Source organism: Solanum pennellii, chromosome 9, assembly GCF_001406875.1.
Source record: "Solanum pennellii chromosome 9, SPENNV200".
Lineage (NCBI taxonomy): Eukaryota > Viridiplantae > Streptophyta > Magnoliopsida > Solanales > Solanaceae > Solanum > Solanum pennellii.
The window spans coordinates 81,132,409-81,153,992 of NC_028645.1; the positions used below are offsets into that span (position 1 = coordinate 81,132,409).

Consider the following 21,584-nt stretch of genomic DNA (forward strand, 5'->3'; position numbering starts at 1 on the left):
GAGCGAAATTTAAGGGGGAGGGGGGGGGGAGCAAGCAAGAGAGGGCAGCAGAAAATAAAGAGTTCTGAATTGTATATGTATATCAGTTTGAATAATTGTATATATGTAACTACTATGTATGTATCCGTTATTCTTACAAGTTGAATACCATATGAGAAATTCAGTCTTGAATAATCTAATAATGTGAATATAATTAAAAATATTTGTTTCAAATAACGAATATTCGAAATATATTCTTTACTTTGACTTTTAAAAAAGATACTCCCTCCTTCATATTTTAATTGTCATATGTATTTTGTCAGTCAAACTATCTGAATTTTAATAAATATTTTTTAAAGTACATTAACTTTGACTAATATTTTAATATGTAACTAAGCTATAGTAAAATGAGAGAATCTTAATTCTTAGAAAGTTAAATCTAAAAGGAAATCAAAGAAAATAGATTATAATTTAATGTCAAAGACCATGGTCTCTTCTATATTAGCCTTAGAAAGTAAATCTAAGTGAAATCAAAGAAAATAGATTATAATTTAATGTCAAAAGACCATATTTCCCCTATATAAGCCACTATTTTCTTTATACTTTTCTCACCATTGCAATTACAATACAATTAATTTAGTGAGTAGCAAAAATGGCCACTTTTTTACACTTACTCCCCTCTATTCTCTTTGGTCTTTTGTTTCTCTCAGCTCCAACTCTCTCTAGGAATATTAATTTTTTGGATGATACACCAATTGCACCTTCTCCTAGTGATGATACAACAACCTCAATTAGCCCATTAGGTTCCGGAGATATTATTATTTCACCATCTCCTCAGGATTCACCGATAGATGAACCAGTTATCCCACCATCTACCGGAGAAATTACTATTTCACCCTCTCCTCAAGATTCACCAATAGATGCGCCAGTTGTCCCACCATCTACCGGAGAAGATCAATCAACACCAACTCCTTCTCCTGAAGTTTCAAGTGATGCTTTTCAATATTTAGATGATAGTCGTTTCTCTTTCTTAATGTTGTAATGATTTATTATATGCTTATGCTAGGGTTAGAAAAATAGGTCTAAGATTATATTATTATGATTTTATTTGATCAAATGCTAGGAAGAATGATTTGCTATTGATTCCAATTTTCTTGGATAATGGCAGCCTATTGCTATTGGAATATTAAAATCATTCTTGAATTTCTTAAACAAGGCCTTATTATTGCCATATAGTATTTTATATGACAATTTTCATTTTTTGCATTTTTTCCCCTAGAATATAGTTTTAGAAATTTTCTTTTGTTGTAGCAATTAATTAAGTCATAGAACGAGCATCACATTGATCTTCATTAGAAGGGAAACCTATCTTAGTAGGCATATGATATATATTAATTCTTTCTATGTTTTTAAATAATTACATATTTAATTACTAATTTAGAGTTTGTTTTTAAATCATATGTTGATGAAAATACACATAGATATTTAAATATTTTTATATCAAATACACTTTTTGGAGACAGGCGAGCGAGATAGTCATATATCATATTAATACATTTGAATTATACTAGATATACACTACAACATATTTTTATATGTATCTGGTGCGACTCAAATGTATCTGTGATACCAAATACATTGAGAGTGGCGAGCAAGATAGAGGGAGATGAGGGAGACGAACAAAGTTTGTCTATGAATCCTAGATACATATTAATATACTTGGATACATTGTATTTTGAATAAATTACACCTAATTTTGGTCTCGTACATATTAAGACACATGTATCTAAATGTATCCGGAGACACCATAAATTAGTAACATTTATAATAATGCAAAGCATATTGTATTTAAGTATAGCTTCTAAACTAGTGAAATTTGAGTTAAAAAAAAAAGTTGGTCAAAGAAGTAATTCAAAGTTGAAGCAAAAAACTTATATTTTTTAGACTCCGTGGTCAAATTCGTACCAAAAATAGTTTTTTTAACTTCCAAACAAAATAAATTTTGTATTATTATAATTATTAGGGAAAAGAGCCTGATATAACCCTAATTTTACTATTTGGAGCTAATATGTCCTTCGTTATGAAAGTGACTCGTATATGTCCCTGTCATTATACAAACGGCTCACATATATCCCCACCGTTACAAAATGAGCTCACATATACCTTTTATTTAATAAAAGTGAAAAAATTAGTTTTAAATTTATATTTGTGACTTTTAATTTTCTAGAAAATTATTTTGGGGTATGTATGATTCTTCTAACAAAGTTTAAGGTATATTCTATCTTTTTCATACATAAATTATTTTCTGACTTCTTTTATTATAATTATTTGAATTTCCTGTTCTTATTTAATTTTTTTCTTTTATTCCTTAGTGTAAAGAAAATTTTTTTTAAAACTATTCTGTTTTTGCTAAAATTATTTTTTGTCTATATTGTAATTTAATATTTGAATTTGAAGAAAATAATTTGATCTCTATAATAAGTTTTACAATAATATTAGTGAAACATAAATAAATTGACCATCAAATAATAAACCTCAGTTAGTCATTGAAACAAAAAATAAGTCATATATATATATACACACACACACACACTCATATGATATTATATTTTTAAAAAAAAAACAAAAAATAAATTAAACTGATTTTTTTTTTCATTTTCGTTAGAAGAAAAGTGTACATGTGAATCATTTGTATATAAATAGTGAAATATATGAGTCACTTCATAATGAGGGATATATCAACTTTAAATGATAAAGTTGAGAGGTATATCAGACCCTTTCCCCTAATTATTATTATAAGTATAAATTGTGATTTACTTGACGGAGATAATTTAGATTCATGAGACTATAGCGAATACTTTTGGGGCTAATTGTATCTTTCATTTTAAAATACAAAAAATAAAAATAAATAGATAAAAGCATTATATATGGTTAGTTATTTGTTATTTGACATTAATTTTAGGCTTAACTCATATGCGACCTCTTAAAGTTGTTTACATGTTTCATTTAGACACATTAAATTTAACTTGTACCTATTGAACATCCTAATTTTTAGAAATTTTTACCTATTTAACATAAACTGACAAGTAATTGAAAAATAAAAATGTGTATATCTCAACCACTAAAACAAAATCGATTTACCAATAAAATATTGATGCGTGGTATTGTATTTAATTTTTCTAAAACCTTATTTAAATAATCAAAAAAGTATTCTAAAAAATTTTAAATTTTTTTTCTTTTAATTAACAGCCCCCCCCCCCCCTCTCCTTTTCCATTACACCATTGCTATCCACTCAAGCTAAAAACTCATTTTTCTTCATTGTGATAGCCTGAGAATCTTCTACCATTGTCTTCATCTTCTATCCATTAGTAACTATTTATTAAAATGAAAAAAAACTAATAACAAACTTTGATAAAAAATCAATTCATATCTTTTCATGTAATAAATTGAGCTTTATCGAGATATTTGAGAAGTAAATTAACGTAAGTAAAAAGGAAAATAAGAAGAAGAATGACAGAGGGTGAGAGAAAGAGAGGTGGAGGGGGTGGGGTGTTGTTGCAGGGATGGGGAATAAGAGGACTGCTCCTTTTTTTTTTTTTTTTTAATTTTTNTAAATTATTCATTTTTTTTCTTTTTTTATATTTTAGGTGCATAAGTTGAGAGAAAAAAAATAAAAAAATATTTTTTGATGACTTAACGCGCTCAAAGAAAGTAAACCACTAGTTTTTTTTCATGTCAACATGTATTTCGTGTCCAACAGGAATGATTTTTTAACAAATAAGGTGTTCAATTGACACAAGAATAAGTTGAAGTGTATAAGTGAATTATGCGAACAATTTTAGGTGACCGGAGATGACTTAAGCGTTTAGTTTAATTCTTCGTAACAAATGTTCTAGTATAATAATCATTTAAAAAAATTATAGCAATAGTTAAAAAGAGGAGACATGGGAGTATTAACGGGAATTTCTTTGTTAGAAGGTCTCTCCGAAAACTCAGTTAGAAAATTAGACATAAGTTTTAATTATGTTTCGTAGTTATATTACTAATTATGATTCAATTTGACACACAATAATTAGTTTGAGAACAAATAATAATAGTGAAATTTTCGCATATAGTCATTCAAAAATAGTTTAATTATGTATCATATCTATAGTTTATTAATTACGATTCATAGCTACATGTTATAGGGAGGTGAGTGGCGAGCGAGATTGGGAGGGGAGAGAGACGAGCGAGAGAAGGCAGGAAGTGAAGAGAGGTGAATTGTATATGTATATCAGTTAGATAATTGTATATATGTAACTACTATGCAAGTATCAGTTATAGTATTTATATATATGCGTATAATTTGAATTCGCATACAACTGAATCGAGTTAAAATATTTGTATTTGTATATCTAATCTCTATCTCGCTTTATACAAGTAAAAATATTTATAATTATAAAGCGAGAGAGATTGGCTGAAGAGAATGTATTTGTATGCGAACTCACGTGGATACAATGTATCTAGAACGAATTACACCTAATATTGACATCATGTATCTTGAGATACATGTATCTGAATGTATTTGGACACATTAAAATTTAGTAAGATTTATAGTATCTAAGTAATAAATTCCAAAATTAATAAAATATGCAAATTTTCCTAAAAAATATCACATAAATTAAAATAGAGGTAATAAAAGATACTAATGACATCTATGATATGCAATCTTTTTTGACTGTTGGCATTAAAGTTTAATTACTCTTTTCAAATTTCTATTTGACTAATTATGCTTAAAATCATATTATTTTCCTTTTTTTTCCCTTAACTTTGAAGTTTGACCCTACTCCTTTTCACACTACCATCATTAATATTTCAACCAAGATTTCTACCATGAGTTCAGACTATATTTTAAGAAGTAAATTTTAAAATTTCTTCAATATAACTAAAAACAATTAGAAAATACATTCTTTAATTCATTCTAGTTGTTGTGCATATTTAGAATAATTGATCTAAAATAGTTTTCATTTTAGAAAATTAGGTTATTAATTTGCAGCTCTTTCCTTACTCAATAAGTTTGAAGAAAAATAATAAAATGGAAAATAAAGTAATATTAAATTGAGATTAAAGAAAAAAAACTGATAAAAATCAGTCAAACAATAGTATCTACTTAATTAATGTTTTCTTAAGAATAAAAAGGAAAAACAATGACAAGTAAATTGGACTTATGTACTTATACTTTAATGCTACCAATGGTCTAAGCTACATTTGAGTCAATGTGGAGTAAATGCAAGTAAACACAAATACAAAGAGGAGATAATGCATAATTTAATTCCATTGAGCACTCTTCCACTATAAAAGCCAATGGTTTCTTCATAGTTTTTCATCATTAGCAAAACTCATTAGTGATTCACAAAAACAAAATGGCTATTTCACATTCATTTCTTGGTCTTCTCCTTGGCCTTGTCTTGCTTTTTACTCCAACTCTTTCCCTAAGAAGAGACTACTTCTTTAGAAATGAACCAAATGTTGATGATGATCATCTAGATATCTTTCATGATAAAAGATTCCCGATAAATCTTTTGTCTGCTTTTGATGATCTTTTGAATATCCCTCCTCCGGATGAATCTCCAGATGTGGCAAGTCCGGTTGTTTCACCATCTCCAGACGAAACCTCAGGTAGTCCACCACCTATGGAAGAAACCCCCGTTACTCTACAACCTCCGGTAGAACCCCCAACTAGTCCACCACCTCCAGAAGAACCCCCAACTAGTCCACCACCTCCCGTAGAACCCCCAACTAGTCCACCACCTCCAGTAGAACCCCCAACTAGTCCACCACCTCCGGAAGAACCCCCAACTAGTCCACCACCTCCCGCAGAACCTCCAACTATTCCACCACCTCCCGCAGAACCCCCAACTATTCCACCACCTCCACCGCCAACTCCTCCGCACCACCACCATCACCACCACCACCACCATCACCACCATCACCACCACCATCATCATCACCACCACCACCACCACCACCACCACCATCATCATCACCATCCGCCTCCTTCTTCAGAAGTTTCAACTCAAGATCCTGATCAGTCCTCAGACAATATCAATTGATTAGTCACCCTTATGCATACATTGCTTAGTAAAGCAATATATGCCTAAGAGTACAACAAAACAAATTTGAAAACTAGAGTTGTTTAATGAATTTGCTATGTTGTTTTCCGTGAACATGTATTATCAGTTACATGGCTAATCTATATCTTGATCAATTCGTTTTAATTTGCCCTTTTCTTACTAATTAAATTATTATATATGAATGTTACTGATATTACTATATTGTCTATGGATTTAATTAATATTTTCCTTTTGACTTCTTAATCCTCTTCCTCTAAAAATAACAAATAAGATTTGTTTTAATAACAAAGTATAACGATTCATCATGAATTTTTGTCAAGAACATCAACACAACTATTCAAACGTTCTTAGTTATCTGTCAAACATTACAAAATTAATTGATAACAAATACATATATTTCATGAAAACAACCAATACTTCCCACTTGGTATACTTTTTTTTATATATATATAATTTAAATCGGGATGAGAACGGGGTCCAGGGAGATTACAAGAAGTGGAATCGAACCCTCACAAATAAGATAAAAGTTCAGATAGCCAACAAATCAAGCTACGTATTAAGAGAACAATCCTTGAAGTTTTATCACCATTTTCTTGTCCAATTGAAATGCTTTTGAAAGAACATCATCTACAAGTGGTGGATTTGTACCAAATAATTCACTTCCAACCACAATTAGCCCAGCATTTTGGCTATTCAAAGCACCAAAAACAATTGCATTTGTATCTCCAATATTATATTGAAAATGAATTAATCCTTGTGGAAACACAAATACATCCCCTTTATTCATTATTTTTGTAAAAGATTTAGTTTTTAATGGATTTGAAGAGTTCGGAGCCAAAAATCCAACGTACAACGTACCCTCTAAGACAACAATAATTTCCGTGCCACGAGGGTGTGTATGAGGTGGAATTAAACCATATGGTGCAAAATCGATACGAATTAGTGAAATTCCAAGAGTGTTGAGTCCAGCAAGACGATTTATATCGACTAAATTTACAAACGATCCAAGTCCTGGTAAAGGATTTCCGCTAACGTTAAGTCCTGTTAGAAAGAAATCATCTGCTGTGGCCAATTTTGGATCTTTGCAAAATTTTCCATTCACAAACACTGCAAAAATAAATTATAACACTGAGAAACAGAAAAAAGAGTTTAACTTCTATATATCGAAAGAACATTTATAAAGTGGGATTGTAACATTTATTGAATTAAAAAAACATGTGTTTGATTTGAAACTAGACAGTTTGAATAAATTTCTATTTCCAATTTTAGCCTTAGCTTTCTTAAAAGACCTTGATAAAAGATCTTTTGAAGAAGGGCATACTTGTCATTTGCTTGTAAGTTGAATATGGTACTACCAAGATTAAAATTAAAAAAAGGGCAAAGGACAGAAATTACACACTTTTAAGGCAAAATTACCATTTGTCTCTTATAAGTTTATTATTACAGAAATCTACCAATCTGATACAATAATATAAGCTGATGCGCGAGATACATTAATTTAATGCATGAAAATGAGGAATTTTGAAAATTTATAAAACTAATAGGGGATAATGGTAATAAGAAAACTTAAAGGTGGGATTTCCGTCATTTTCACATAAAAATAATCCCAAAATTATTTAACTTTAATTAGAAAATTTCATTAATCAAACACGAAATAAAATAATTTCATATTTTATTTTGAAATTATTTCTCATACCATGATACTAACAATTCCTAATAAAATTTTATATTATTATTATATATATTATCGAACAATATAACTACATATAACTGTTCGTAACGAACTAAGGGTAAATTACCTGCATCATTGGAATTAGTAGCTGTAACACAAAAATCTTGAAGAGGGTTTGGATCAAATGAAGAACCAAAAGAAAAAAGAAGACCAAAAGTGACTAGAATAATTGCTAGGACGCAAAAAGCCATTGAAATTTTTTTCTTATTAATTTTTTAAGGATTATTAATATAATAGTTAATCATAAGATAATGAATTTATACTGAAAAATCTGAGCCTATTTATAGATATATAATATAAAGTTGTCACATTTTTTGTTATTTTTTTTAATGTTGAAGTAACGAAAATAGTCCTTATATTTAGAGTAGGTTCAAAGTAATCTCGAAAATATATTTTCGATTTGTTTTAGTCATTTAAGTTTGTCAAAAATGAAGACTTTTGATTTACATATTAAAAAAATTAATTTGTATTTGTTAGATTAGACTGAAATTGTGGGGAAAAAAAGATTTATTTAGAAATCGGCGATCGTAGAAAGAAATGTATGAAATATCAATTTAAAAAAAAAAAAGAATAATATAGCATAAGATGTACTTTACTATTTTCTATAATTTTTACCTATAAATGTTACAAAGACCTCTTTTTTCTCTTTTTCCAGTAGTCCCAATTTCTTCTTCTTGTTATTATTAATTACTAATTTGATAGACTTATTATTAATTTGTTGAAAATAGCCACATTGATAATAACTTGTTTGTGACATATAAACCTCATTCATCTATTTTACCTTGCTCACTTATAATAAAAGACAAATTAGAAGTTGATATTTTACCTTAATTTAATATCAAATTCTTGTTGATTGATACTTGATATCATGTAGTTAGGGAATAAACCAATTAATTAAGTTCTAGGTGAGTTGATAATTTAGTGATCAATAAAATCAACAACCTCTATAGTCCTGTGAATATGCGAAAATGTTTTTATGAATGGAGATCAGACATAATTGCTTTAGCGGGGACTGAAATCGTGACTATGTGTTCATGCTTTCGAAAAGAAAACAATCATCTAAACGGGGCGCTATTTGTCTATTTATTGCATTAGTCACGTCTATTTTGAAGTCTTATTTAACTCGTTCGATGTGAAGCCCTTCCACACTTCTGTATGAAGCATTCACCATTCCACCCTTAATATTAATGTTATGTCATCCTAATTAAGATATTTCCACGAATTTTTGAATCGGTCATATATTGAATCGTCAAATAAAAAAAACATAGGTGCTACATAAAAGTAATGTTTTATCACACATTTGCAAGATTCTTCTTACCTTTTTTCAATTTTTTTTTGTTTAGTAATAAAGACCTAATTGTTACATGATGGATGGATAATTAGAGACACAAAACAAACAAGTCATTATCATTCTATGTGAATTTCCTCAACATACAAAACAACATTTGTAGTGACATAAAATCTAGGAGAATTTCTTTTGAAGTTGTCTAATCACATTCTTATCAAGCTTAAAACCTTTGACAAGAGCATCGTCCATAATAGGTGGATCAGAAGCAAAGATTATATCAGGAATAAAGATGAATCCGGGACTTTGACTGTTGAAACTAGCAAAAACTGTAGCTTTTGTACTTCCAACATTATACGCAAAGTGAATAAGCCCTCGTGGAATCACAAACACATCACCAAGATTCAAGACTTTTAGCAAAGAGTCGACTCTTGTAGCATAATCATATTTTTTTATATAATGTTTCTCTACTTATATTAAAACCAAAGTAAAAAAATCATCTGCATTTGCCAGCTTTGGGTCTTTACAAATCTTCCCATTCACAAAAACTACACAAGTGAAAATAAAACGAATTAATAAGTCTATAAACTACAAGTAAAATTAAAAAAAAGACGATCATTTACTAAATAAATGTCTAAAAAGAAACAATTGGAGAAAATAATACTATATAGTTATCACCTAAGATAATATTCAAGAAATATTTAACATACGTACAATAGATATCTAATTTATGTATATATGGTTAGGGTTGGTCGATCGATCAAATACGTAACTTAAAAAAATTATGATGACTATAAAAGAATGATTTACCAGAAGTGTTGGAGTCTTGAACTGCAACACATATGTCTTGTAGAGGATTGTCATCATAGGCATAAGCTAATTGGGATGAAAAGAAAGTAGCAATGACTAAAATTGTTATTAACCACCTCATGCTAATTGTTAATTAGTAACAAAATCTACTTTTGATTAATTTTGAAACAAGTTTTGTCTTTTCTTTGCTTAATTGGGCTTTGTCTAGTGCTATTTATAGTTTTTAGTTACTCCCTCCCCTCCGTTCGGTATTGTTTGTCATGGTTTCTATTTTTAGAGTCAAACTATAAAAATTTTGACTAATATTTTAATATGCATTTTTTTATCATATTAATATGAAAAAATTGTAATTTAAGTATTTTTCATATAGTTTTAGAATATCTAATTTTTTTTGTTAAAATATCGAGTTAATGTGATCTAATTTACCTTTGAAAATTAGTTAAATTGACTTTTGATAAGCGCAACATGACAAACATTTTTGGACGGAGGGAGTACTTTTCCTTTATTGAAAGGATAAAGTCCACATAATTTTGAGAGGTCACTGTTTTTAAGGATGAAGTCCACATAATTTTGAGAATTTATTATTTTTTTACTTTATTGAAAATGGGCACCAATCATAAATATTCTACCAGAAAACATTTAAAACTTTTTCCCCACTAATTTTTTATTTTCACTATATATTTTTTTTGAAAATTTATTCGAAAATTTTCATTTAAATTATATTTCTATGTTTTTTATTATGGAAAAGTTCATTCAATAATCAAATACAACTTTAGAAAGTTCAAATTAAATTTGGGGGGGTAGGGGGGAGGGGGATAATAATATGTAGTAGCTTTTATGTTAAAATGGGTTGGTCCACCCTATTCGGGCTAACTCATATAGACTTCGAAATTTTATGGATCAGGTCGGGTTATCAATTTTTTTGGCCGGTCCAGTCCATAAGTATAGAGGCTTTGCAGGACCGATCCTCTTTTCTTAAAAGGATATAATTTTTTAGATTAAATTATAATTTAAAAATATTATCATAAATATCGACAAAACAATATTACATGGTGTTAGTTTTACTACGGGAAAAGGGTCAAAAATGCCCTTACCTTATTGAAAATAGCTCAAAGTTGCCCTTCTTCCATCTATTGGATCAAAAATGCCCTCTCATCCACCTATTTGGATCAAAAATGCCTTTAGAGTCAAATTTAAGCCTAAAATTACCCTTACTTTTAACAGAAGCTGATGTGACAAATATATATTATTTAGTTAAATATGTGGCATTATTTTATTGGTCCACATATATTAGACCCACTTTCTTTCACAATCATACCCGTTAACCCAAACCCAAATCCTAACCCATTTCTCCCACTTTCTTCATCTTTCCTCTAAAAAAAATTATTTGGAATATTAATAAAATAATATCAAAACAATCAATACAAGAACATGATGTTCCAAGCATTTCTCTAAAAAATTCAAAGTCTTTCATGAGCTAATTGGAGATTGAACTCCTCCTCAACTGTTAGAGGCTCCATTTTTTTTTAAAAAAAATGTGATAAACATGGTTTGATTTGATGAGTGTCTTGCTTCCATGGAAGATTGAATGTATGATTTTTTTTGTTCCCATTTCAGCAAATCCACTCATTCTTTTGATACGTTTTGGGATACAAATTAAATTGCACTTATCTTCACTACCACAAAATTAGTAGGTCAATTAAAAAAAATTTCGAGAGAATGATGATATATAGAATTTTTATAACCTTTTTTTAAAGATTTGAGTTTACCTAAAAAAATTGATAGTATTTTATTAATGGGTCTAATTACATGTGAACCAATAATCATAATGCCAACACATGAAATTTTTAAAAGTTATTTTTGCCACATCAGCTTCTGTTAAAGGGAGGGATATTTTAGGTTGAAATTTAACTCTAAGGGAATTTTCGATCCAAATAGTTGGATGGGAGGGTTTAATCCAATAGATGAAAGAAAGACATTTTTGAGCTATTTCTAATATCTTAAAAGCATTTTTGATCCTTTTCCCGTTTTACTACTTGTTAATCAAATCTACAAATAAAAATATCTTTATAATATTTATTAAGTTTGATTTCAAGTAAAAGCATAAATATCAACATAATGACTTTCCAATGATCATATATATAATAAAACACAGTATTGCAGTAGCCTATATAGTGATTCCCTAAAAATTTTAGGAAATTTTTATTTTATATAGTACATATTTTATAAACATAAAAAAGTCTCTTACAGAAGTTTTGTCACTCTTATCTACGATAGTTTCAAACTCCACTTAACCCTTTCTTTCCTATGTTAGGGAATTGTTGATGTATATATTGTGTACTTTTTCACTGAGCCTATTTCTAAACATTCCTTGCAAAAAATATAATTAAATATAATCTAATTCTGATTCCACATTAAAATTTTAATAAAAATATTTAATTTTTATGACTAAAAGCCCACTTATAATTCGATCTGATAAGTTTAATTTTAATATAGTTTTTGCGCATCTTAGTCATTTATTAAAAATGAAAGTCAAGGTGATTTTCTCATTTTAAAATGCAGGGTCAAGTTTAAGTAGTACTTAATATATAATTAATCAAGAATCTTGTGATTTAATTTTTACGCTAATTAGACTCAAGAGTCTACGGTCAACTTATTCACAACTCTACGCTTGTGCATGGTAAATTTATAGAAATTAAAAGTAAGAATTCACGCATTGAACGTTTACATAGAATATAAGATATGTAGTTGTCATATGCACATTTATCACAAGGCCATGATTAAGTGATCTATGTTTTACTTTAATTTTTAATTGCTAAGATAAATCAAATAATTCTATTGATTTGATATAAACTGCTGGCCGAAATTAAATACCTCAACAAACAATCAAAGGTTAATCAATTTGGTACATTTCACAAAAACGTTTGTAAAAATGAGAGAATAGTCCACGATTGATCAATTGTTAATCGAAGCATGTTGTGTTAATTTAGTATTTGCTAATAATTACTCGTTTTATTTTAATTGTCGCTTTAGCTCAAAAATTCGTTGATTATAAAGGGATGATTTACCAGAAGCATTAGGATTTTGAACCCCAACATTGTTGTATATATATCTGGTCATTTTTAGTACTCTCTCCGTGAGTGACACAATCAAAATTTCGAGATTTAGTTTTTCTGAACTTTGATTGTGAGTTCGACTGTAAAAACTTTCTTTTTTTAAAATAAAAAGTTATATATTTGAAATTACTAAAAGAAAAAGCTATAAATTTACAACAATTGAGTATTTAAAATATTTAAAGGTATATCAAGAAATTTTGATTAAAAAACTTTATTAACTCTTATAATTTCAACAGTGCGACATAAATTAAGACCGGGGTAATAATTTTAATATCTAGGAGCTTTAGAAGCAAAGGAAGAAAAGTAAATGCATATGATGGTTCCATTGCAAAACAATATTGTTTCTCTTTGGGCTTGTGTGTATTTATGTCAAATTATTGGAGATGTAACACTATTTATAGTTGGGTCTTTTACCACTCAACGGTAATCGAGTGAGAAATGTCTCTTCATTTTTAATCAAAAATTTCGAGTTATAATATTTTTAATTTTTTATTATATTTATATATTCCTTACAAAAAATATTGAGTTCAGTTAAATCTGATTGTTATGTGTTCCATCCCTCTCCAGATCCCTACTTTGTGAGATTTCACTAGACATGTTGAAACAGTGGAATAATGTTGCACTAACATTGTGTCTTGCGGTATATTGAAAGTAAATACCCCCCTCCCCCAAGCACAATGCCAGGATTCAAGATTTTAGAGACGAGACGAGTACCCTCGCATTGATCCTTTCCATAAATATAGACAAAGTATATTCGATATCTACCTTACCATGTCTACCCTACTTACGAATATAACATATAGCCCAAGTTCATCGACTTAATTTCGCTTTTCATAAAATTAACAGCATGACGGCAGCTTTCAATAAATGAATAAGTTCACACCAAAAACTGGAAAAAAAATTACATACATTTAGATAACAACGTAGTATTATTCCAACGCTTTCACAAATCGCTAGTGATGAGCATCGCGCTCCAAACAACTTTCAGTAAACACACAATCATATTTATAATGTCATAATCTAGGGGAATTTCTTTCGAAGATCATTAATCACTTTCTTATCAAGACGGAAGCCTTTAGCCAGAACATCGTCTAGAATAGGTGGATCTGAAGCAAAGATTGTACTAGGAATCATGACGACTCCAGGATTTTGACTATTGAAAGAAGCAAGCAGAGTAGCATTTTTGTGTCCAACGTTATACTGGAAGTGAATAAGCCCCTGTGGGATCACAAACACATCACCAGGATTCATGATTTTAGAGAAGAGACGACTTTTAAAGATGTTTGAAGCATCAGGGGCAAGAAATCCTGCATAGATAGTACCCTCTAGGATAGTTATAAGCTCAGTAGCTCGAGGGTGCGTGTGAAGTGGAGAGAGACCCTGTGGTTCCAAATCAGCACGAACTATAGAAATACCAAGAGTGTTGAGTCCAGGCATCTTGTTTACATCCACAATATTTACAGCAAAGCCTAACTGAGGCACTGCATTTCCACTAACATTAAGACCTGAAGCAAAGAAATCATCCGCTTTTGCAAGCTTCGGGTCTTTGCAAATCTTTCCATTCACTAAGACTGCACAAGTCAAATAAAACAAAGCTTAAGCACCAGAATTTAAAGCTTATGAGTTCCTATAATAACTTCAGATTCACAACCAAATATTTATAGATCTTCAGTAAATTTCTTAATATATATATATATATATATATATATACATGGTCTAAACAAAAGTTAACCCGTGAACCCACAAGCTGTTATGTGGATCCATTACTGGCTAAGCATATTATTCAAATATTAATACAACATATAACAACTATGCCTTGTTTGCAAACAAAAACTATACAAGGATGATTCACCAGAAGCCTTAGAGTCGTTAGCTGCAACACATAGATCTTGTAGAGGGTTGAGATCATAAGCATAAGCAGGGGAAAGAAAGAAAACAATGATGGCTAAAGTTATGAACCAGCACATCCTCATTGTTATTCTTAGCCAAAGACTGAACTTTTTATGTAAACAAGTTTGTTTTACTATGACTTGTTATGATTTTCTTCAAACAACCAGAGAGATGTGACTATTTATAATCTGATCCAAAAAAAATGTCTAGGTATTTTCTCATTTCTAAATGTAGAATTAAGTCCAAAGAAGTGACCTTTAATACAATCAGTAGTCAAAAAGTGGTTCATTAATTAGATCAGGTTGATTACCTAAATGGGTTGAATAAAGAGAAGAACTTGCCTTGAAAAGTAGAGATTGAAAGTCTAATTATTTCTTGATTACACAGAATCAGAAGTAACCAATTTTCAGGAATGTAAGTGGAGCTTTCATGGTTGTTCAGATTTAACTCCTCAATACACAGATATCTTATGCTTTCAGGAATGTAGGTAGAGCTGTCCTGGTTGTTCAGATGTAACAACCTCAATAAACAACTACCTGATATGAGCATCTGCTGTGGATTCACTACTTAATGGCAATTAACTAATGCCGCTTAGGGGTTTAAACACTCTTTATTAATGTGCATAAGCAAAAAAATCATCCGCTTTTGCAAGCTTGCTCTTTGCAAAACTTTCCATTCACTAAAACTACACCAGTGAAATGCAATGAAGCTAAGCATGTATTTCAGATATTAAGAGCTAACAGACAACAGAAGCATGTATTTCAGATATTAAGAGCTAACAGACAACAGAAATTATACAACATACAACAACTATAGAAGGATGATCTACCTGAAGCCTTAGAGTCGTTAACTGCAACACATAGATCTTGCAGAGGGTTGAGATCATAAGCATAAGCAGGGGAACAAAAGAAAGCAATAATGGTTAAAGTTGTTTTGAACCAGCACATCCTCATTGTTATAGCAAAGTTTGGTTTCTTAGCAAAAAAAAAACAAACTTTTTGTGGAAACAAGTTTGTTTGTTTTGGGCTTGTTATGATTGTTTTCAAACAACTAGAAAGGTGTGAATATTTATGCTCTGATTTAGTCGGTCTTCATATCTTTGTTTCTGTTATAAATTATATTTAACACTTGTTTTCTGTCTATCCAAAATAATAATCCAGGTGTTCTCATTTCTAAATGCAGATTTCAATCCAAAGAATTAATCTTTAATATAATCAGTAGTCAAAGAAATGGTTTATTAATTAGATCTGCTTACTTATATATATGGATTTAATAATTTCATAGAGATAGAATTCTAGGCACACATAGACTAACTTCTTAAATAATACTAAAGAGAAGAAGAATCTGACTGATTTGTTAATGAGAGGGTACCATATATATATATATATTCTAAAAAAAAAATGATTGACAATTCATTTATTCTTGATTGTACAGAATTAGAAGTAACCAACCATTCTTTTCAGCAATGTAAGCACAGCTGTCCTGGGTTGTTCATATGTAACATCCACAGAAAACAACTATCTGATGTGAGTATCTGCTGTATACCATGTCATGGATGAGATCATACCCCCTTTAACTTCAACCTTGTAGACTGCGGTTATTCAAGAGATTCATTTCGCATATAATTTTGGAGTTTGAATTGAGAATGAATTATTAACTTAAGCATGTAGTCCTAATTTTGTTTAATAGATTGTTACTTGTCCTACAAATGAATGTTCTCATCTTAGTATGAATCAAATGTGGAACTTCATAAAAACTAGTCTGACCTACCATACAGACTGAATTATGACAGCATACGTCATAAATCGTCTTTAGCCCTTTGCACTCTCAAGTAGTTAGGATTAAATTTTTCTACTATATACAAAAACTATCAAAACCTTATTTCTAAGATACCACATCAATACTATTACTGCTAATCCTGAGTTACCAAAGATGCTAAGAATCAAAATTCATCTTCCTTCAACATGATACCTTGCAAAGGCACATCTCAATATTGAGGGGATAATCAATATTGGGTTACAAACAGAGTAAAGGCTAATACTAATAGTGCTAATTGGATTTGAGTCTCTTTCCTAAGGGATAATCAATATTGGGCTATAAACAGAGTAAACAAAAAACTGATGGAAGAACTAAGGGGTTAAATGCTAGAAAAAATGGTCAATACTCAGAAGATATACTCGAGCATAATAACTCCCCCTTTAATGTGATCCAACGACCACATGTTTATTGGTGATGGCTCAACAATGATAAAACTTTTCATCCGAATCATAGATACAAATATCCAATTAGTATATTAAATTCTATCATAATATAACACTTCAATAATTGATACTCATAACTTGAGGGCTTGGGCTTGTTGAAATCCTCTTGCAGCTTATCTTCCAAGCTAAACAGAAATGGTATAAAGTATTCAAAGTCAGCCTCAATGGAGACAAGGTTGTTTTATAGATTGTATACGTGAAAATTGAGGGGTTCACAAATCAATACTTTAGCCATTGATCACAAGCTAACAAGAAGGAAAACCAAAGTGAGCTACCAAATACATAGGGACAAGAAGTTCTAGCAAACTAAGCTCATAAAATCTATACAAGACAAGCACGCAAGAGCAAATTGCAAAGAAACAAACTAGCTAAAATGGAAATGTGACATACTTCAATAGTCCCCAGCGCAAACCTTATAGCTCATCAGATTTGCTCAAATTACCACAAACATTGCATTCCATAACTGAGGATGGAGAAGGCAACGGAGCCAATGTACCCCCGCAGTTCTCTCGATTACACATGTATCTAAGGAAGAAATACGCGTGAGGAAAATCTTGATCTCTCTCCTCCACCTCGCCATTTACATTTACTTCATCATCCATGTCTTCCTCCATCTCTTCATCCTCTTCCTCTTCTTCTTCACTTTCCTCACCCTCTTTATCCATAGCATCATCCTCACCATCAGACCAATTAGCCTCAACCACACACCGATCACAATTGCAAGTAAAACCATAATCCTCCTTCAACCTTTGCTGCCTTTCCGCATACTTAAAATTCACAGGGAAATAACTCAAACAAATCTCCCTCCCCTCAGGAACATCATGAATCACCCTAACAACAATGTCAGTATTACTCCTGCTATTAACATCCGTATCAACATACTCAAACCTACACGCATTCGGAAGACAATCATGATTGAAAAACGACGCCATCGGATAAATCCCATAAGCCCTAACACCCCTTTCTCTATCAACCTCAAAAGGTTCCATCAACCCAAATGCATTCACCTTATCCTTAGCCAAAAGAGCCGCAGTAAGCTCTTTAGAGAACCCAAATTCACCAAGATTCAACGACGGGCACGTAGCAACGAGAGAATGAAGCAAAAGAACATCACTTTCCGACACAAATGACGAATCCCCTTGAAGAGATAACAGCACACGAAACGAAGAAGGAGAAATCACTGCTAAATTATAAGCTGAGATAAGAAAAAATGCTTGAATTTGTTGATCAACATTCAAACTATGAGAAGAAAAGGTGTTTTTTAAGTGAGTTAAGGATTGGCAAACCCAAGGAGTATGAGAAGAGGATAAAGCTATAGACTGACAATTAGAGGTACAGAAGAATGAAGAAGAGCACCATGAGCAAGGAATTGGAGATTGGAGGATTACCCTGAAGCAATTTGAGCAAAAAGTGCTGTTCTTCACAGAAGCAGAGTAAAGAAGGAGAGGAGAGTCTTTGAGGATAATTTGTCCAGGTTTTAGGGGTTGAGTAGAGACAATTCCTCTTCCTCTTCCTTCAATTTCTGAAACTTTTAACAATTGATTGTTCTCCATTGTTGTGTACTGTAAAAAATTTCTCAAGCTCTGCCGCAATTAGGGTTTTTAGGGTTTTAGCTAGGAAGACGATACTGTCAGTTCGGGTTTTTCAATGGGGGAACAAATTTTAAAAAATGGCCCTTTTTTGGATCCCTATTTAAGATGTGTTAAACATTGACTTGGGATTCCTACTAAAAGGCTATAATATAAATTTATGAAATTTGCAAGTTTAGTCACTTTGGATGTAGCAATTGTGAAATTGGAAAAAAAACTCAAGACATGTATGTCTCAAATTAGCATATATGACTAAACTTATGTATGTTCGTATACATAATAAGGTTGATGTGATAACCTTAAAAGAAAAGTTGTAGCATTGTTCTAGTCCAATGTGGTTATCAAGCTATACAAGTAGTTATTAGGCTGGCGAAGAGTTATTCAGCCGAGAACAAGCAATAGGATCAGGTTAATTTGGAATATAATCGAGTAGTGAATGTGAGAACGGTTTCATTGAAAGAGCTAGCATTGTCGAGTAAAGGATTTAATTTCTCAAACTTTTCTTTTACGTTTGAATTTTTCTTGTCTTCGTTCTCATTTTCAATATTTAGGCAGCTTAAGTTTGAAAAGATTTGGAATTGTGGTTTGTTTCAAGTGGCTAATTGTTAGTTTCTTCGATTTTATTGTCACCAAGGACTCTGGTGAGATCGATGAGATCCCTCCACCCTTAACGAGTTCTCATATTCGAAGCTTACATAAGTAGCGTACGTTTCTTCCACACGGCGACATCAATATGAATTAATCCTCACACTCAATCCACTTACTTTTTAGGTGTGTGACAAGATCTCATATACAAAACAAAACTTTCAAAAGAACATCACCAAGTAACTGAAAAAAAATTGCAATAACAAGAAGTATGATCAAACAAGAACTTGTCTCATTAAATTTTTAACAAACATGTTCACGATTTGCTCGAAAACTGAGCTCGAAGATGATCAACCACTTTCTTATCCAATTGAAAACCTTTAACAAGAACATCATCAAGAATTGGTGGATTTGAACCAAAGAGTTGATAAGAGATCACGTGTACTCCAGGATTTTGGCTATTGAAACTACTCAAATGTGTTGCATTTGTGGTTCCCAAATTGTATTGAATGTGAACCATACTTTGTGGGATCACAAAAGCATCCCCTGGATGTAAGATCTTATCGAATAGCCTCGATTTGAAAGGATTTCGTGTATCAGGAACAACAAATCCAACGTAGATAGTACCTTCCAATACGAGTATTAGCTCAGTTGCTCGAGGATGAATGTGTGGTGAGATCAATCCAAAGGGTTCAAGATCAGCACGAGCCATCGAAATGCCTAGAGTGTTCAGTCCTGGCATTCGATTTACGTTCAATGCATTCACAGAAAACCCAAGATTTGTTGGTGTTGGCATTCCACTTACATTGAAACCTGATGCATAGAAATCATCTGCATTTGCTAGCTTTGGGTCTTTGCAAAATCTTCCATTCACAAATACTGCAAAAACACATGAATGAAAACAGAACAAAATTAGAATCAACCACAACATATTCAGTATAATCTCACAAACTGGAGTCTGGAGAGTGTAGCATGTACACAAACGTTACCTCCACCTTCAGGTTGTTCCCTATAGACCTTCGACTCAAAAAAATATCTAATAAAAACACGATTGACAAGAAAACAATAACAATCAAATAGCAAGATAAACAAAGCAAATAAACTGACAGTTATGCATCAAAAAGACGAGACTAGCTCCCTGACTCTTCCTCGTAAAAGTACTCCAACACCACGGCTACCTACTTCCTATTTGTCCTAATCCAATATTTCCTCGACCTCCAAACCTTTGTATATAGAATCAATTCTCGTGTAAGATGAAAATGTGTCGAGTGTAAAAAAATATTACAAAAATGATATTTAACTTACTATTAAACTAGATCTTTTCACTACCCACTAAAAAACAAACCGCGGCAGACAACTCTGATCGCTAAACAACAAAAAATTATTGCTAAATCATATTTAAAACAATGAATTATCAAAAAAAAATTATATTAGCTATCTAGTGATAGATTAGCAATGAATTTCGTAAGTATTACTATTTTTTTCGTGATTGTCGATATATATAACTTTGATCGAAAAAACTCATCAAAATAAAATAAAAATAGGTGTATAAGTGATTAATTACCTGCAGATTGATTGGAATCTTGAACAGCAACACATAGATCTTGAAGAGGATCAAGATCATAAGCAGAAACAAAGGAACAAAAGTTAACACTAAACACTACACTAATTAAAATCAACAAAGCCATTTTTCAATGTAATGATTAATAATTTGGCTACTAATTAATCACCAACTACTCAAAGAGTTATTATTGGAAATATTTATAGTAGAGATCAAGAGTTATGTATTCCATTAATAAAAAAAGGAAAGAAAAAAAAAGCAGTCAAGATTTAGTCAAGAATTTGATGCTTTTTAATTTTTCAAAAAAAGTGATCTAACATCACCTACAATGTAATCCGTTTAAATTAAAAATTGGTCAAACTTACTTTTAAGTCAAATTTTTATTTTTAAGAATGTTTGGTCAACTTAAATAATTTAAATTTAGTCATAAATAATTTAAAATAAAATTTTCCTACATGTTATTTTTTAATTTAAAAATTATTTAACTTTTTAATTTTTAACTTGAAAATTATTTTTGCAAAGTCAATCTTTAACTTACTCCGTAGTCTTTTTCTAATAATATAGATATTTTTTTTCATATTTTATCTCTGTGGCTTGAAATGAATCAAGAAATGGGTAGTAGGGTACAACGATTTAATATCATAGATAGAAGTATCTTTTGC

General features: G+C 30.8%; 5 protein-coding genes and 1 long non-coding RNA gene across 10 annotated transcripts in view; 1 reads left to right on the plus strand and 5 right to left on the minus strand.

The window, feature by feature from the left end:
• LOC107030470 (histone-lysine N-methyltransferase 2D-like) overlaps positions 1 to 1,021 on the plus strand; it is a 3,223-nt gene extending 2,202 nt beyond the window's left edge. The window contains exon 2 of the mRNA XM_015231743.1: positions 690 to 1,021. Coding sequence (XP_015087229.1) covers positions 690 to 1,021 — 332 coding nt within the window. The remainder of the gene's footprint in view (positions 1 to 689) is intronic.
• Positions 1,022 to 5,513: 4,492 nt separating this feature from the next.
• LOC107031265 (acanthoscurrin-2-like) lies at positions 5,514 to 6,090 on the minus strand. The gene is made up of 2 exons (XM_027912008.1): positions 6,081 to 6,090; positions 5,514 to 5,905 (listed from the first exon to the last, which is right to left on the minus strand). The coding sequence occupies exons 1-2, from the start codon at positions 6,088 to 6,090 to the stop codon at positions 5,514 to 5,516; spliced, it is 402 nt and encodes a 133-aa protein (XP_027767809.1).
• A 337-nt stretch (positions 6,091 to 6,427) lies between these two features.
• Positions 6,428 to 8,051, minus strand: LOC107031264 (germin-like protein subfamily 1 member 17). The gene is made up of 2 exons (XM_015232569.2): positions 7,893 to 8,051; positions 6,428 to 7,200 (listed from the first exon to the last, which is right to left on the minus strand). The coding sequence occupies exons 1-2, from the start codon at positions 8,014 to 8,016 to the stop codon at positions 6,650 to 6,652; spliced, it is 675 nt and encodes a 224-aa protein (XP_015088055.1). The 5' UTR covers positions 8,017 to 8,051; the 3' UTR covers positions 6,428 to 6,649.
• Positions 8,052 to 9,204: 1,153 nt separating this feature from the next.
• LOC107031266 lies at positions 9,205 to 10,091 on the minus strand. Its single transcript, XR_001458195.2, has 2 exons — positions 9,921 to 10,091; positions 9,205 to 9,658 (listed from the first exon to the last, which is right to left on the minus strand). It is a non-coding gene; the product is annotated as an uncharacterized LOC107031266 (long non-coding RNA).
• A 3,767-nt stretch (positions 10,092 to 13,858) lies between these two features.
• LOC107031261 (germin-like protein subfamily 1 member 17) lies at positions 13,859 to 18,890 on the minus strand. 4 transcript variants are annotated; one of them, XM_015232565.2, is made up of 2 exons: positions 15,756 to 16,247; positions 13,859 to 14,607 (listed from the first exon to the last, which is right to left on the minus strand). In XM_015232565.2, exons 1-2 carry the CDS (start codon positions 15,877 to 15,879, stop codon positions 14,057 to 14,059), a joined length of 675 nt encoding a protein of 224 aa, XP_015088051.1. In that variant the 5' UTR covers positions 15,880 to 16,247; the 3' UTR covers positions 13,859 to 14,056. The 4 variants fall into 4 exon arrangements, with proteins under 4 accessions (XP_015088051.1, XP_015088052.1, XP_015088050.1 ...); XM_015232566.2 differs by lacking the exon at positions 15,756 to 16,247 and adding an exon at positions 14,889 to 15,667; XM_015232564.2 differs by lacking the exon at positions 15,756 to 16,247 and adding an exon at positions 17,578 to 18,885 and having other exon boundaries at positions 14,266 to 14,607.
• A 677-nt stretch (positions 18,891 to 19,567) lies between these two features.
• Positions 19,568 to 21,181, minus strand: LOC107031263 (germin-like protein subfamily 1 member 7). Of its 2 annotated transcripts, none has more exons than XM_015232567.2 (2): positions 20,926 to 21,181; positions 19,568 to 20,240 (listed from the first exon to the last, which is right to left on the minus strand). In XM_015232567.2, exons 1-2 carry the CDS (start codon positions 21,047 to 21,049, stop codon positions 19,678 to 19,680), a joined length of 687 nt encoding a protein of 228 aa, XP_015088053.1. In that variant the 5' UTR covers positions 21,050 to 21,181; the 3' UTR covers positions 19,568 to 19,677. The 2 variants fall into 2 exon arrangements, with proteins under 2 accessions (XP_015088053.1, XP_027775447.1); XM_027919646.1 differs by lacking the exon at positions 20,926 to 21,181 and adding an exon at positions 20,469 to 20,866 and having other exon boundaries at positions 19,581 to 20,240.
• Positions 21,182 to 21,584: the final 403 nt, after the last annotated feature.

Bases quoted from the DNA above. Each gene is read 5' to 3' on its own strand.
- LOC107031264 (XM_015232569.2), bottom strand. From the start codon at position 8,016: ATGGCTTTTTGCGTCCTAGCAATTATTCTAGTCACTTTTGGTCTTCTT. The intron at 7,201-7,892 runs GTAATTTACCCT...TTATTTTTGCAG, and splicing joins TACTAATTCCAATGATGCAG to TGTTTGTGAATGGAAAATTT.
- LOC107031263 (XM_015232567.2), bottom strand. From the start codon at position 21,049: ATGGCTTTGTTGATTTTAATTAGTGTAGTGTTTAGTGTTAACTTTTGT. The intron at 20,241-20,925 runs GTAATTAATCAC...GTGTTTTTGCAG, and splicing joins AGATTCCAATCAATCTGCAG to TATTTGTGAATGGAAGATTT.
- LOC107031261 (XM_015232564.2), bottom strand. From the start codon at position 18,740: ATGGAGAACAATCAATTGTTAAAAGTTTCAGAAATTGAAGGAAGAGGA.